Raw genomic sequence first — 17,774 nt, 5'->3', positions numbered from 1 at the left:
CCTCGTCTTTGCCCCCCTGTCTTTCGGGTTGGTGTACTGCGGTACACAGTAGCACCTCTCTTCCCCAGGTGGGGGAAGGGGACAATCGTAGGGCTGCTGTAGGAGACAGGGCAAGGGTTGGAGGCCTCGGCATTTTCGCCATCTGAAGTATCCCGAGGAGCAGGGTGAGCTAGGGCGTCCCCTAGTGTTAGGGCCAGAAAAGGTGCCCCAATGTTAGGGACGGCGGAACGCACTAAATATTAAATAGAAAGTGCGTTCGCCGCCCAGGGTCCACCATGCAGTAGGTGTTAAAACCGCTGCTAGACAATGGCAGACGCGCTATATGGCGGTATAATGCGAACGGGTTCAACGTCACCCGATGTGCGCAGAGCGGACTCTGTTAACTCACAGAGGCACTGTAACAAACACCGAGCCTGTTAGACTCACAGGTCTCAGAGAAATTACACGCACGGTATCAGGTCACAGGACAGGGTCCAAGACAGGGGACAGTGTGCGTCCAGACCTACCGTGCGTGCGGCGTCGCTACTGCGGACGCCGGTAAGTGATGCTGAATGCAGTGCGGTGGCAGAGACAGCCGCTATGCGATAGTGCCATGAGAGACGTGACATGAGAGACGTGACGCCACTGGAAGCTAGTGGCCTAAAGTTTGCCACTGACTGGTGCTGACTCTTTCTATGGTTCCCTATCCACATGCTTAATATCAGAGGGAGGGGAATCTTAATAAGTCAGTCACCAGAATCATACATCCATCACCATTCACACATCTACTAGCATATGGCCGAGCGACCATGCAGGCCTTTTATAGCCGTGCACTGCCGGGACCTTCCAGATCTCTGAGATGGACCAATCAGATCAGGAGAAGGACCTGAGCACGTGACTCCCGATCTCCAATGGGAGATCGTCTCATGAGCATGCCCAGTAGCGGGACGAGAGGACTTAGCCTCTGGAGTGGCTTGCTGTAGTACAGCCTGCGCTGCTATTGCTGACCCCGAGGTTGCAGCAACAACCAGTCCTACAGAGCTGGTCTAAGCAGAGCATCTGGGACGCCGAGATTGCTTTGCAGGCTCCTGAGCCGTCGGTGGAGAATGGGAGACCACTGGATGCAAGGTTCTGGTTTCCCGCTGTGCAGCTGCAGGAACCCGACGCCTAACACCCTGGTCTCAGGTCACTGGCCACTGGAATTGTGACAGATGGCATCCACAGTGCCTCCATTTGCCTCATTATAGGGAATCTTCTGCAGGGGGGTTCTGTCCGAATCGTGTACTTCAGAGATTTACGCGGAAACCTCGGTCTAAGCGCTCAGCGCAGAGCGTAGGATAAATAAGTGTCAAGCCTTACTGCGATCTTTGGGAGGCAGAATGAAAAAAAATCAACAGCAGGCGAAGAATTGGTTTTATTTTTATGCCGTTCCTCATGCGGTATAAGTGATTAGGCGACTTTATTCTTCGGGTTGGTGCGATTACAGCGATACTTATATCGGGTTTTCAAGTTTGGTTGCTGTCACACACTAAAAGACGCGTTTTATTGCTTAAACTAGTTTTGCATTACCATATTTTGAGAGCTATAATTTTTCCAAATTTTGGCCCACAGAGTCACACGAGGGCTTGTTTTTGCAGGACGAGCTGACGTTTTTATTGGTACCATTTATGGACACATGACATTTTTTGATCGCTTTCTATTGCGATTTTTGGGAAACAGAATGAACAAAAATCAGCAACTCAGGAATTGCTTTTTGATTTTTTAGTTTCAACAATTTTATTGAAAAGAAAACATCACTTAACACGAAATACAATCACGTTAGAGTACAAGGATCCCCTCGCAGGGGAAATACATAGAAAAAAAAGGCACTTAAAGTCATACGGTAGCCTTGACTACAAAATCTTTGTTTAGAATATGTGTAGAAAGACAATTATAACACAACTAAGTTAAACTTAATGTGATGGGAAGGGAAAGTGGGGCGTTTAAAGTGAGTGTCGATAATACGAGATACCAACGTGGGACACCAGTGTACCTGTTTTAGAGTCTGTAATTGTAAGGAGCCACTGCCATGCCAGTATATAATATAGATAGTGATATCATTTTGGAAAGGTCATCATCTCTATGTGCCTGAATCCAAGGATCCCAGATACCTCGAAAGTTTTCAAAGGAATCAGATCTGATAGCTTCTATTTTCTCATACAAAATTATCAGATTGACCCTTCTCCTCACCTGCGTAATTGAGAGCGTACTGGTTTTCCATCTGCTAGCTATGTAATTTCTTGTCGCCATAGCAATAACATCAACGAGACGGCAAGTCCTATTGTTAGCATTGATTGGTCTGTCCCCCAGCAGAAGAACTGACGGTGACAGAGGTAATTTCCTACCCAAGATAGTATCAATTTTACTACATCTTTCCCCAGAGACTTCACTATCGGACATGTCCACCAAATCTGGAGAGTATCTCCATCGTCAGTGCACCCACTAAAACAATTGCCAGGGACCGAATGGTAAATATTGTGCAGGAAGCTAGGTACATAGTGTATTCTAAAAAACAATTTAAGAGAAGTCTCAGTAAGTGAAACTTGGTTACTGCCCCTCATTATATTTTCGTAACATCTGAACTACCTTTGAGGTGTGAGGGAGATTTGTAGGTCTGCCTCCCACTGCTCCATAGTCTTCAATTTCAGGCCACCTCTGGGATTGTTAAATATAAAATAAAGATGGGATATAAGGCCATTGCCAAGGGGGTCGTATAGACATTTTAATTCGTACGTTGTAGGTTGTACGTTTGAGGAGCCAACCGTTTGCAGGAAATGAAAAATTTGCTCAAGTCGGAATACCTCAGACCTCGGGACTTGGTATTTTGCGATGAACTCTTGTTTTGACATTAGAGTTTGAAGTGGGTAGTTAAATTTTGTAGCCTAGTTAGCCTATTCTGCTGCCACCATACGTGGTTTCGGGATGTAACTCCTGGTGGGAACATGGGATTATTAAATAAGTTCAGGAGAGGAGAGGGATGAGACTGCAACGCAAATTGGAACCTATTCGCTCTCCAGATTCGCAGGAAGTGAAAGGTATATGGCGAATGTCAAGCCAGATCTTTCAGTAAAGGCCCCGTGGCCCAAATTAGGCTCTCCAAGGAGTAAGGTGCTATTTGAGAATTTTCTATTTGCGGACAGATAGGTGTGTGTTGCTGTGCGTTTACCCCTGCCAGCTGGGCGATCTGAGCCGCCCTATAATAAAGAGTAAAATTTGGTAGCGAGATTCCTCCCTGTCTTTTGTGTCTAAACAGGATTTGCTGGGAGATACGGGGCTTTTTATTGTTCCAGACAAAACGTAGTATGTGCGAGTGTATAATTTTGAATGTCATTAGAGGTATTGAAATAGGCAAGGATCGGAACAGATATAGAAATTGAGGTAAAGTAACCATTTTAACCGAGTGTACCCTTCCCAAAAAGGAAAGAGCTGGAGATGACCATTTTGTCAAAGATTGCGTTAGTTTCTGGAGGAGGGGAGCATAATTATATTTAAATAGCGTGGACTTAGATAGAGTAAGGTTAATTCCTAGATATGTAATGTTTTGCATGTCGGAAGTGAACGTTCTCTACTATTGAAGCTTGTTCGGCAGGAGGAGTGTTCAGAAACAATCTCTGATTTATCAATGTTGACCTTTAAGCCTGAGATTTCCTCCTCTTAAAGTGTATTTAAGAGATTCGCCAGGGATATATGGGGATTTGTCATGGTCAGAAGTAGGTCGTCGGCACACAGACTGACCTTGTATTCATGTCTACCTATAGTTTGGCCTGTGATATCGGGGTGTAAACGGATCTTCTGCGCTAGTGGTTCCATCACTAGAGCAAATAGGGCTGGAGATAGGGGGCACCCTTGCCTGGTTCCTCTGCCGATAATTATTGGTTCTGGAGTAGTCGAGGGTAATTTTAAATAGGCAACCGGAGTATTGTTTGACACCAGGTTTCATACCTATAACTGAAAAATATTCAGAATTGAGAGTCCTCAGTGGTTGACACCTTTTAATGGCTAACTGAAAAGATGGTAACACATTGCAAGCTTTCGAGACTACTCAGGTCTCTTCTTCAGGCTAGACTAATACAAAATCTGAAGAGTCACATATTTATGCACAGTACAACACAGAAAAAATGCAATGGATAAGACAAGTCACATTCATTCCAGCACTGAGAGTATATATAAATTTATGACGACCTTTGACAATCTCAGTGCTGGAATGAATGTGTCCCATAGATTTGTCTTTTTACATCAATTAAGGAATTTGCTTTCAAGACCTGGTGGGGGCATCACAACACATTAGGAGACCCCAATCAGAGGACTATAAAACATCCGGACTCCTTATTTATGTCCTGGTCCAATATTTATGTTTCTCCCTCTCCCATACTGATAGTTCTGCTTCACGTCACTTGTCATATCCATTGCATTTTTTCTGTGTTGTAACGTCTGGTACAGGGTATAAATGCAAGAGGATTTTAATAAATTACTGCCTCATGATAAAGTGCCTGTGCATAAAAATGCTCATATCTCATAAAGAGATTAAAGTAAAAATCTGCAAATGTGGAAGCAGATGGGACAGTGATCCCTTACTATGCTACTGGCATCTATCAAATGTCAAGGCTAAATAAACCCCTATACAACCTGTAATTTGCATCATGCCCAGAAGGAATTCACATTCTTAGTGAAAGTGCACAGGAACAATGTCTCTTACCCATGTGGACAGGTCGAGCGGTGCTGGCAAGGCCCTGACGCGTTTCGCCAAGAGGGCTTCCTCGGGGGGCTGTGTGCACTTTCACTAAGTGTCGATTAATTGTTGTGAAACCCCCATTTTGTGCAAGGTATTAAACATATATGACCAAATGACGGTATCAAAAGCTTTCTCTATATCCAAAGCTTTCTGCGTGTGGTAAAATTGATAAGGCAGATTTATTGTTCGGATCAGTACGATTAAAGTGATACCCCATTTTTACACAAACTATTTTCTAGAAAAAAATTTTTGCATCGCTTTATTCTGAGAGCTATAACTTTTTAATTTTTCCGCTAATGGAGCTGTATGGCAGCTTGTTTTTTTGCGGGACAAGATGACATTTTCAGCAGTACCATTTTTATTAACAGTTGTCATTTTTATCGTGTATTATTGCACTTTTTGTTTAGGGGCATGATGATAAAGCATTGTTTTTTGCCTAGTTCTTATTTATATTTTTTACGTTTTTTCACTCAAGGGGTTAAATAGTGGGATAGTTTTATAAAGCGGGTCATACGGACACGGCGATACCAAATGTGCACTTTTATTGTTTATTTTTGCATTTACATAAATATATATATTTATTGTAAAATATTTGCTTGGGTTTTTTAAAAATATATTTTTACACTTTTTTTAATTTATTTTTTTTAACATTGTTCCATCCTGGGACATCACTGTATGGTGTCAGATCGCTGATCTGATACTGTGCAATGGTTCTGCACTGCAGAGTATCACATCAGCATCTGTTATGCATGGAAGGAGGCATGTCAGAGCCTACTCTCAGCAGGCGCTTGCAAGCCACCTTCCCGGCAGAACCCATCTTATCTGGTTTTTGGATCAGGAACAGGGGAGAGTAGAAACCTCTACCTCTCTCAGATTCCGGAACCTCCACCAGGACATTTTTTAGGCATCGACTCAAAACCTCCACTTCCAAAGCAGACTGTTCAAGTGGAGAAGACCGTAGGGGAGTTAACCTAAAGGTATCTCGCGGAACGTAACTAAACTCCAGCTTGAGTCCGGTGGCTATTACGTTCCGCACCCAGTCACTATTTGTGATCTGTAACCATGCTGGAAGGAAGGCTGACAATCTACCCCCCACGTGAACGGCTAGTCATTGGGACGGTTTCTTTCACTCTCTTGAAGAATGCCTGAACATAAAGCCCGTACCTCTCCTTCTATCCTCCCACTTGGGACGGTCTCTAGCGGGTGATGGGTTGCGTCTTCTCCCTTGACCGAACTTCTTTCTATTGAAAGAACGTCAGTAGGATGCAGACCACAAATTAGGGAACTTCTTTTTGTCGTCCCCCGCATTATCCAGCAACTCATCCAGGATTGGACCAAACAGATATTCCCCTTCGCACGGGATAGTGTAAAGTTTTGATCTGGCTTGGATGTCCCCTGGCCAGCACTTTAACCACAAGGCTCTGTGGGCCACATTGGAAAGTCCTGCTGCTCTAGCGGCCATTATAACAGCATCAAACGAGGCATCCGATAAGAAGGCTGTGGCACCCTGAATTACTGGCAGGTCACTCAGAATTGTCTCTCTAGGAGCTCTTTCCTTTAATGGAGACTTTAGGTTTTTTTTCTCTTTTAAATCCTGTAGCGTTTCATGGAAAAACATAACGGAGCACGATGGTGCAACCAGGCTCTGATTCTGGCTGCCTGTGGTTGTGGCCTCATGAGTCTAATCATAGGTTCCTTTAATAGGTCTGATTAGTTATTGTCAAAATAGTAAAACTATGTAATTTTGTGCATTACTTAATTTAAGGCGTCTCAATCTTTTTTCTCTTGTAGTTCTCTGATATTGGTTGCAAACAAAGAAACACTATAAAACCGAACAATATTCTCAAAAATTGGTATAGTGATCCCTTAATACTAGAAATATATCAACCAATAGCGAAATATGACGGAGCAAATAATCAAAGGTATGTAAAAACATAACAAATTTTATTTAGAATATTAAAAGCATAGTAGAAAATCAATACAACAATACACAGTTAATCATTAAGGCTTGTTTCACACTTCCGTTTTTTGACGTCAGTCAAAATCCGCCAATTTTTTTAAAAAAAGGATCCGCCAAAAAAGAAGAAGTGTTATACTTCGAAACGCGTAGGGAATAAAGGGTTAATTCATTAACCTTGTTTGGATATGAAATCTGTCTGGCAGCGCACCTAAAAGTCCAAGAATTTATTCCTAAGAATCATTGTTTGGATTAGCACACTCTATAATAACTAGATGAAAAACTTAAATATAAAGAACTTACAGTGATAAATTTATGAACTGGTATTTTTTCTTGTCCTTCAGCAATTGTGTAGAAAAGCAAATCCTCCAAACTTGGTAGAATTCCTTTTCTGCAAAACAAAAAAACAATTTGTATAAAAATGTTTATATTCCTATGTATATTTTTTTCTCCTGGAGCCATCTGTGGTTCCCCACATATCATTACTATACAGGTTGTTGAAGAGAGATGGGACGTTGGATAATGCAGCACCATTCCACCCGACATGGGAGACAGAACTCAACACAACTTTAGCTACTCTTGAATGGAATTCAGTAATTATTCTCAAACAAACTTTCAATCCCCTGACACATTCAGGAAACAAAGTACAAGATTATATTTAGGAGGTATTGGACCCCTGACCCTACCCATCACATGTTTCTGGAAGCCCCAGACAGACACTGGAGGTGTGAGAAAGCTGAGGGTATCATGAGGCCTATTTGGCAGGCGTATCTGGAATTACCAAATTATGGAGAGTCATAAATGACGTCTTTAATATGCTCTTCGGTACATCCTTCCATATCACGCTTGATGCAGCTTTACTCTCTATAGTCCCAATTTCATCTACTAAAAGATGTTTATTTAGAATATTCTTGGTAGCAACCAGACAAATCCTCCCAAGGCCCTGGAAGTCTCCCACAGCACCATCCAGATTGGAATGGGTTGAATCAATATATTAATCCATATGGAGGATTTCATAGTTTCAGTCAGTTGAATTTAAGAGAAACCAACTGTCTATGTGAAGTTTTGGCTGCACTGGACTTCCTCCAGAGGTACACCTGCACTAAATGCTTGGATAACTGTTCCAAACTAAGACCAAAGTTGTAACTTCCCCCTACTCAAGATGATTTCTCCATCCTACCTCTTCTAATCCGTGATGTAATTTCCCTTTGTTTCTAAAATTTGTGTCCTTTACCTTGCTCCTATAGTGTATGAAATTTGTACATATTCACTCATTGTTTGAGAGCAACTTGGAATAATATTCTAAATATTGTTTTACTTAATATTCAATAAATCCTTATTGAAAAAAAAATATTCATACTATTTTTATTGTTCTGTAAACGTTTTAGGCAGCTGAGAAAATGTTGGAAATTAAGACCACTTTAAAAAATTGAACAACAGAAAAGCATATTTGAGAACGGATCTAAAATGGTACAATACAAAAGTTCATGAATTTCTACATAACTAATCAAATCCCCTTTTTACAAATGTTCGGAGATCATTCCTAGCATTCAATCTGAAAAATAAAAAAACAACACAAACAAAACCTTGACATAGTTGGATGGCTTTTACACTTTTCTGATAAAAAAATAAAAATGAGTAACCTGCCATTTTTCCTGTGTACAGTATAGCTATAGTGGAGTAAATGTATTCATTAATTGCAGTGTGCTGATGAATTGTGTCTGTACATACATTCCCATCAACAGACCTAAAGGTCATACAGCTTCTTTGTATAAAACATTATGTCTGACTCCCCAGATTAGTAAAGAGCCCAACATACATGTTCCATGTTCGCGGAGCCTCTTGACACATAAGACTCATGTTAATTCCAATATAAAAGAAACCGAGGTCACACAGGACTGCTTAGACCACATAACTAATATTTCATTTTCACAAGGGTAATTAGAGAAGATGGATCCCGTAATTTGTTACACAATTTCTCCTGAATGTGGCAATATCTAATTTGTGGTCAAAGCTTGCTGTTTAGGCACAAGGCCGGGCTGGGAATGAAAGGAGGGCAGACTTGGCTGTACTAGATAATGGATGTCATATCACATTAGCAGAGGCTGAGATGGCAGAGCTGCCAAAAACCAAAGGGACCCCATTTTGAAACCTTTACCAATCAAGCAGTAAATCTGGGGGGTGTAATTAATATTTTCAACACGCAAGTGCCATGGAGAATTTTAGAACTTGAGCCCTGGAAATAAAAAAAATAAAAAAACAAAAAACATTAAAGTGTTATGTTGGCTGCAAATGTTTAATTTTCTCAAGGGATTATGGGTAAAAATGGACCCTCCAACTTGTTGTGCAATGTCTCCTAAATGCAAAGATAACTTGTATGTGGTCAGAAACTACTGTTTGGCCACATGGAAGGACTCGGGACAGAAGGAACTCTAGCTGACTTTTGGAGCAGATTTTGCCAACATAAATTGCAGACTTTATTTGCCGAAACTCTAAGTACCAGAAGAGCAGAAAACAAAAGTGACCCTATTTTGAAAATTACAGCTCTCAGTAAACTCATATATGGATGCAGCAACTATTTTGGTTTCATGGGTGTTCTCTTGGGGGGGGGAAAAAAAAAAAAAAACATGGCTTGGATGCTGCAGAGTGAAAACTGCAAATATGCCAGTTTACTGCCCATAAATTGTGCCCAACTTGTGCTTCTGGAGGAACACACCCTATAAATTAAGTGGGCTATTCTTGATACAGTAAATCCCAACATGTGGATACCGACTGCACTTTAAAGGGATTCTGTCAGTACAGAATGACTGTCCAAACTAAGTCCAGCTGCTTGGTGTTTCACAGTGAGGCCAATCCTTTATATACACCTTCCACCAACTTAGTTTCCCTCCATCTCCACCCCCCTCTTTGATTGACAGCTCTGGCTTAACATGCTCAGAGAAAGCAGGAAATAGATGGAAAACAAGCAGGTGAGAAGGTGGATTTAAATGTTTGGTCCCGCCATTTAGCACAAAGCACCTCTACTTGCTTTGAACAGTCATTCTATGCCAACAGTCCTTCGGAGCACAACGTGAGGCTGTACTAGATGAAGAATGGGGCATTTTTGATTTCGTAACACAGATTCTACTGAATTAGTTTTGGAGAGCCATATCGCTATTGCAGAGCCTTTGTGCTACCAGTAATGTGGAACACCCCTATTTTTCGGTTGACAGATAATGGACCCGAGCGGAGACTTGTTTTTTGCGGGTTGATGAAGAGTTTTTATTGGAAACATTCTGGAGTTCATAATGCTTTTTTGATTGCTTTCAGTATAAGGCTTGGGACACATTTATCCTGTGCTCTACCCTGAGCACTTATATCAGAGTTTCCATCTAAATCCCACAAAAATGCGAGTTGTACAATTCCCGCAATAGAACCACACACTATAATTAGGCAGTCCTTTGGATTCAGTTTACCTCTGTTCTAGTGGTGGTTACATCTCTTAGGCTAAATTCGCACCATTAGCTTTTTGGTGAGTTTTTGATGTTGCAGATTTTATACAGCACTAGCTGAAGAGCCCAGCGCTGCCCGGGCATAGTAACTAACTGTGGATAGTTATAACAAATTATAATTATCCTTCCTCCCATAGTCCCGTGCCCAGATACCCAACATACCTATCCTCCATCCTATAGTCGAATGCCCATATACCCATCACACATCCTCCATCCCATAGTCCCATGCCCATATACCCATCATACATATTCGCCATCCCATAGGCCCGTGTCCATATACCCATCATACATATCCTCCATCCCATAGTCCAGTGCCCATATACCCATCACACATCCTTCATCTCATAGTCCCATGCCCATATACCCATCATACATATCCTCCATCCCATAGTCCCGTGCCCATATACCCATCATACATATCCTCCATCCCATAGTCGAGTTCCCATATACCCATCACACATCCTCCATCCCATAGTCCCATGCTCATATACCCATCATACATATTCGCCATCCCATAGTCGAGTGCCCATATACCCATCACACATCCTCCATCCCATAGTCCCGTGCCCATATACCCATCATACATATCCGCCATCCCATAGTCCCGTGCCCATATACCCGTCATACATATCCTCCATCCCATAGTCCAGTGCCCATATACCCATCACACATCCTCCATCCCATAGTCAACCATTATGACATCATAATGAGGGGCGGGGCTTGATACAAACACTTTTTCCCCATTATGTAGATAGGGGCAAAATTGTTTGGTGAATTGGAACGCGCAGGGTTAAAATTTCGCCTCACAACATAGCCTAGGACACTCTCGGGGTCCAGACGTGTGACTGTGTCAAATTTTGTGGCTGTAGCTGCGACGGTGCGGATGCCAATCCCGGACATACATACATACATACATACACTTGAGCTTTATATAACAGATTTCTGCACCTGTTAAAGGGAATCTGTAAGGTCATTTTGGTGAACCCTACTAACAGCATCTTGAAATAGGGTTTGGGCAGCCCTTTCAGGATATGTAACTTTTATTGATGTAGGTTAGCCCATTGTGTTGATGTAAGCCCCTGAAAATGTATTGTCGTGCGCCAGTTAGTCAAACGTATGTTAATGTTAAATTAATATTTACCCCTTCACTCGTCCATAATACCTCCAACCCTTCTGCCGATGTCAGTGATTCAGCGAGACTGCCGTAAGCCCGAGAATCGCATCACAATCCTCAGATTGGCAGTCTCTTCTCCTGACTTAAGCGTGACAGATGGATAGAAATACATGTTGTCAAGCTTAGGTCAGGAAAGCAGACGGACAGTCCAACGATTGTGGTACGATCCTCAGGTGAGTAATATGGCAGTCTGACAATCAGTGACGCCAGTGCAGAGGGGAAAGCGGGAATATTCATTTTACATGTACATGAGTGCCAGCTAGCCGAGTGTATGTAAATGGGAAATTAATATTCACCACTTTCCACACCCATAATCCCTCCCACTGATCGGGCAAGTAATATGGCAGTCCAACTGCACCCAAGGATTACATCGCAATTCTTGGATTTCCTGTCTGCTCTTCTGACCCAAGTGTAACAGCATGTATTTCTATGCAGCTGCCACACAAGTCAGGAGAGCAGACGGCCAGTCTGAGGATTGCGATGTGATCTTCAGTCAGACTGAATCACTGACACCAGAGGGTGTGGACGGTATTATGGACGGGGAATGGGTGAATATTCAATTTGCATGAACATACATTTGACTAGTCAGCACAAAACAATACATTTTCAGGGGCTTACATCAACACAATGGGGTAACATACATGAATAAAAATGACATATCCTGAAAGGGCTGCCCAAACTCCATTTCAGGATAGCATTAGTAGAGCACAAAAAATGACCTGACAGATTCCCTTTAAGTAAGATAGGTTACTTGCAATGTTTAAAAAAATCTGCAACAAACACTCCCAAAAGCTCATTTCAGCAGGGACGCACCCCTCTCTCCCGGCAGGGACACCGACTCACTCGCCGCTGTGACTCCGCACTCTCCTTCTGCTCCTGGTGCCTGCACACAGCTCGCATATAACCAGGCACTGTGCTTAGGAGGCATGCATTGTCCCACCATCTTAAAGGGACAGCGTGTGCCACCAAAAGTGTCCCCAGCCAATGGCTGGGAGTCACTTACTATTTAAGGAACCTCCACCTGATGGGAGGTGCCTATGCAACGTTGTTAGTCCATGCTTACTAGTTCTCAGATGGCAGTGCTCATATCCCAGTATACCTGCCTGTCTATTAGCCGTGACCACCTGCAACTGTCTGCCAAGTTACCAGTCTTGACTCCCAGTACCTGCCTGCCTGTCATGCCAGTCACTATACCAGCCGTACAAGCCACTGCTTGCCAAGTCTATAATTCCTGGCCGTTCTTGCCTCCTATCCCCCGGCAGTCAGCTGCCGTCCATCCGAGTTTAAATCTGATGTAGCATTTGGATCTGCCTGCCTCATCACTGCTTGGATATCATCAGCCGACGTGTACCCAAGGTCGGACTTAGTGAGCCACCAAGTCACGCCCCTCCAAGCTTTCCTCGGATCACGGCATAGTGATTTCACCACCCAGTCCGTTACAGTAGCCTTAAAGGGGCTGTCACCCATCAGGTACCAGGTAATGGAGGAAGTGCAGGCTGCCACTGCTGGGAGCTATCTGGAGCTGAAATCTCCCAGCCTAAATTATAAATCAATTATCACCCACAGCAGGGAAGACTCCACTTAGCTCAGTTTTCTATCTGAGCACACTCCTGCCCTGTCACATGCTGAGGTCTGTGCTGCCTGGCAGCTCTCTCTCCCTATTGCCTCAGTAACTTGAGAGACCCTTCACCTGACATAGCCCCCTTCCAGCTTCACTTATAAGGCCTCTTTCACACTTCAGTTTTTTCACGTCAGTCATAATCCACCAATTTTTGAAAAAAACGGATCCGCCAAAAAAAGGGGCGGATCCGTTTTTTCCCCCATAGACTTACATTATTGGCGGATCTTGACTGATGGTCATCTGTTCACCCCCGTTTTTTGACGGATCCACCAAAATTTTTCTGGCTCCCAGGCGGATGAGACGGACACCAACGTTTTTTTCTTCTTGACGGTCCGCTATTTTCATGTGCGCATGCCCGGAAGCTTTGCTCCGGGATCATTTTTAACCCAGTAATGCCGTTCCGGGATCATAAAAAAAAAAATATATTCTCTCTCTCCTTCCATGCTGCGGTTCCTTTAAAATTTCACTTTCGACAGATCCGTCAAAAGAACGGTCCGGTGACACCCGTTGATCTCACAATGATCACGGATCCGTTTTCCGCCATTTTCGCGGATAATAACTGACAGACAACAACGGAAGTGTGAAACAGGCCTAACCTGGCTGAACTGACTGCATTTTCTATTTAAACAGCCACATGCTCTTCAAATAATAAAACTCTAAAGGAGTTAACCCTTTACAGTGAAAAACTGTCATCTAGGAGTGCTGCCCAGAAGAGCGGCATGCCAAAAGCCCTCCTAACCACTGAGGAGAATACTGTAGATGCCGAGGTGCAGTTTTAGTTGGGGTTCTCCTGTATTTAAACTTTCTGACCATCTTATATAATATATTACTTATATTGTTAAAAAGGCCTAAGAACTTTTCCTTATGATAAAGGGTTCTGCTCTAGCTCTGTGCTGACAAGTGGCCTATTCATGTAACTGCATCTTTATTTCCAAGTATAAGTGATTATAGCTACACAAACTGTGACAACACTTTAATGGTCATCACCTGACCTACCTATACCCTACTCTACTATACAGCCCCTAAAGCACAGGAATATCTGCATGGAAGAGAAAATAGACAAGTAGGCAACAAAAAAATTAAGAGGCGCCACGCACTATCCCTACCCCAGAACTACTGGGGAAAAAGACATCTGGGAAAAAAACTGGATGTCTGCATATCTCATTAACTAATTCTGGGACTTTAGACAACTTCCTCTGTAGACCTGACAACTCTCAAAGTGGGGAATCACTTACTCCAAGGGGCTCCTCCAAACGGATTGATCCACTGACACGCACTTCTAGTGCGCCGCCAAATTTTCTCAGGACAATCTTGGAACCTTGATGACTTCTTACACTGCAAATATTACAGGTCCAACAACCCCACATATCATTGAAAAGGGGGGGGGTACAACAAAATTACACCAAACTTATGCTTTAGCTTCTCAGCAAGGGGACCCTGAGACAGTGATACTAACCTCAAATCTCTCTCCCTCAGCTCTGGAATTTAACCCATCATCGGACACACTCCCTATGAAAAAAAGTCTGTCTATCTTCAACAGAAACTACTGGAAACCCTATAGCAGCAAATTCTATTGACTAATATACCTCCCAAACCGCAAAGACCCCCATCAAAGGGCGTAAACAAAGACACTCTTACCTCTGCAAACCAAACTGACTCTCCAGGAGACCTAGGGGCTACCCCATCCCTCTTTGGCCTTATGGAGCAATCGGAGTCAGGGAACTACCTTGACTCTGCTTCTTCCATTACTAATTCTCCTTTAAGACCCTCTATTCCTGAGGAAATACATGCCTACTTACAACAAATTCCCACTAAGGAGGATTTTGTAGCCCTCATCTCGGAAGTGAAATCTACATGCAGATCCGAGATCGCTGTGTTGCGTCAGAATATTGCATTTATTGCGGAACAAGTACAGGCACTAGACACACGTAAACATTTGACTCTGCTCCAGGACTCAGTGTCCACCGAGGTAGAAGCTCTTAGGGCTGCTGATCGCCATTTAGAAGACCTCGATAATAGAGGATGACGTAATAATATCCGATTAAGGGGCCTTCCCAAGCAAGAGGGAAATGAGGACCTCCCAAAAGTTTTGGAATCCATCTTCATTAGAATCCTAAACCTTCCAAACACTAACAAAATTAAGCTAGATAGAGCTCACTGTGCTCTATGGCCAAAGGGAACCTCAGCTCTAGCACGTGGCATTATATGCTGCGTTCGCGACTTTTCTACTAAAGAGGCTATTGTCTCCAAGGCACGCACAATGCGAAACCTGGACTATAAAGGATCAGCTTTCCAGCTGTTCCCGGATCTATTCTGGATAGCATCGCAAAAAAGGCGACATCTTCGCTCCCTTCTCTCCACTCTACAGGAGCGCCACATCATCTATCCACATTTGTTGTCAACTGAAAAAAACTTGGTGAAAAACTTATGCTTGGAGCAGATTTTCTTTTTGCCACGCACCAAATATCAGTTTAGATTTTTTTTTTTTAAATATCTGCAAGTTTTGTATCTTAGTTGAGAATTGGAAGCTTTTTTCATCATTGTTACAATGTCCAGATAGTGTTGAGAAGGTGATACATGTCTTATTTAAGCGTCATTTTTTTCCATCTGTTTTATGAATAGTTTCTCTCTCTTGATGTTATTTATGACAGATTCTGCTCTTTTCAGGGACCATTGTGTATAACCTCTTGGTTTAAGTCTTTTAATGACCACCTCAGATTCTAGTTTGTATGTTTCTTTGGATGAACAATTTCTCTTTGTTCTTATTAATTCTTCTATTGGAACGTTATTAATTACACGGGGTCCATTACATGAATGCTCTTCTAACATAAAATTTGCATCTGTGGATTTTCTGTAGTGTGAGATCGTAATAGATTTCAAATATATATGGCCCATTAATGAAATGTGAAGGCAATAGATTTGATCCAACATTAGAGCGTGTGTGAATTTTAGATTAAATTCATTGCTATTAATGTAAGTAATGAAATGGTCTATTCCCTCCATAGTACCCTATCCAAATCATAATCAGGTCATCTATATAACATCCATAGAATTCAATCCTATCCGAAAAAGGATTAGTATCACTGAACAAATATTTGCTACTGCTACCACTATATTTGCCAGTGGGGCATTTTCCCCACATGTTAACTCCCAAAGTTCGTAAAAAAAAAAAAAAAATTTTTAAAAGAAACATAATTGCGCATAAATAGAAAAGAAACCGTTAAAATTATGAAAAATTCGATCTCAACCTTGTAGGTGGTTAAATTCGATCGCAACCTTGTAGGTACTAAATTTAAAAAAATATATATAAGACTGGAAACTACAACAATATGTGGAATGGATGGATATAGATTAACCCCTTCACCCAGAAGTCCATTTTCACCTTCCTGACCAGGCCAATGGTTTCAATTCGGATCACAGGTCATAACTCTGGAACGCTTCAATGGATCCCACTGATTGAGACTGTTTTTTTTTCGTGACTTATTGTACTTCATGATCGTGGTAAAATTTATTTGACACGACTTATGTTTATTTGTGAAGAAAAAATATATATGGGAAATTTGGCAAGCATTTAATTTTTATGTCCTTAAAATCATGGAGTTCATGTCACACAAAATAGTTTATAAATACACTTCCCACATGTCTGCTTTACATCAGCACCATTTTGGAAACATAATTTTTTGTTAGTACATTATAAGGGTTAAAAGTTGACCAGAGATTTATTATTTTTACAACAAATTTTTGTAACGATAATATAAAGTATCATGTATTTTTCCCTATTATCAAACCTTCCGGAACATTCCAGAATCTTCTAGTCACATACTGAACTCTGCTATGCCAGTGGTGAGGGTTTAACCCCCCTTTCCTTTTCCACTTGCCTGTCATGCCTGCAAATTTCTGCTCACTTGCAGTCTGTAACCTGAAACTACAGCTTACTCACTCCTTCCTGTCCTCCCTCTTCCCCCAGGAATGTCTTAATTAGCAGAAAGAATTTCCTTTGTCTCTTTTCCCCCATGTGATGGCTTCTCATAGCCAATAATGAGAATGTAATCATTTGGTCATAAAGCGATGGGAGTTTGATAGAAAAATGACAGATACATATTTGGAATGTGCTTTGATAGAGCTTGAGTGAGCGCCTCTTGTTAAATTCTAGCACCAACAGAACCAGAGAGATGAATTTCTCTTGAACAGAGGTGAATAGCGAGTCCAAGTTTGGAATCATTAGGAAGCTAGTTTTAATAGAAGATGAATGATGGTTCTGCCGATATTCTGCTAGGTTCTCAAGCCCAGTTATGATCGTTATAAGTTTTCAGAACCAAATCTGTAACTCTGAGCTGTGGGAGGGTGCAGGTAACCCAGCCCCTTTAATGATGTCACAAGCCCAGACGTATAAGTTACTGCTAACTAAACCCCCCTTGTTAGTTGCTGCCTGGACGCTGTTGTCTCAAGACCCCCACATGCATTGGGATGTGTCACCCATCCCCCCTGCTTGGTTTTGCCTAAAATGATCTAAGCAATACGTGAGTTTATTTCTGCTTTTAAATCCCCTTTTATTTGTATTCACTTTGTACATAATTTGTCTCATATTGTAAAATCTTTTTATACCTTCTGTAAACACTGCCTATCTTTTGGGAGTAAAATGTAAAATTATTAGTTTAGTCTCCATGTTCTATACCGAACTTTTACGTGCCTGAAGTAATTACGCTACTAATTTGGGTTGACTGCGTACCCCTTAATTAATTTAAATATTGATAGAGAAATCAGAAGCTGGTGGCAGTGAA

The 17,774-nt window shown here is 42.0% G+C and overlaps 1 protein-coding gene across 5 annotated transcripts in view; it reads right to left on the bottom strand.

Moving 5' to 3' along the window:
• The window catches only part of LOC141067709 (glutaminase kidney isoform, mitochondrial-like), a 484,569-nt gene that overhangs the window by 437,827 nt on the left and 28,968 nt on the right, over positions 1 to 17,774 (bottom strand). For all 5 annotated transcript variants that reach the window (XR_012226460.1, XR_012226459.1, XM_073558127.1 and 2 more), the window contains exon 2: positions 7,011 to 7,098. Coding sequence is in view for 3 of the 5 variants with exons in the window: in XM_073558127.1 (XP_073414228.1) it covers positions 7,011 to 7,098 (88 nt within the window). In the remaining 2 variants the exon portion in view is untranslated. The remainder of the gene's footprint in view (positions 1 to 7,010; positions 7,099 to 17,774) is intronic.

This window comes from Dendrobates tinctorius, unplaced genomic scaffold (assembly GCF_039654945.1).
Source record: "Dendrobates tinctorius isolate UK_male_01 unplaced genomic scaffold, ASM3965494v1 ptg000254l, whole genome shotgun sequence".
NCBI classification, from domain to species: Eukaryota; Metazoa; Chordata; class Amphibia; order Anura; family Dendrobatidae; genus Dendrobates; species Dendrobates tinctorius.
Note: the sequence above shows the minus strand (reverse complement) of the source record. Positions and strands in the feature narration are given on the sequence as shown.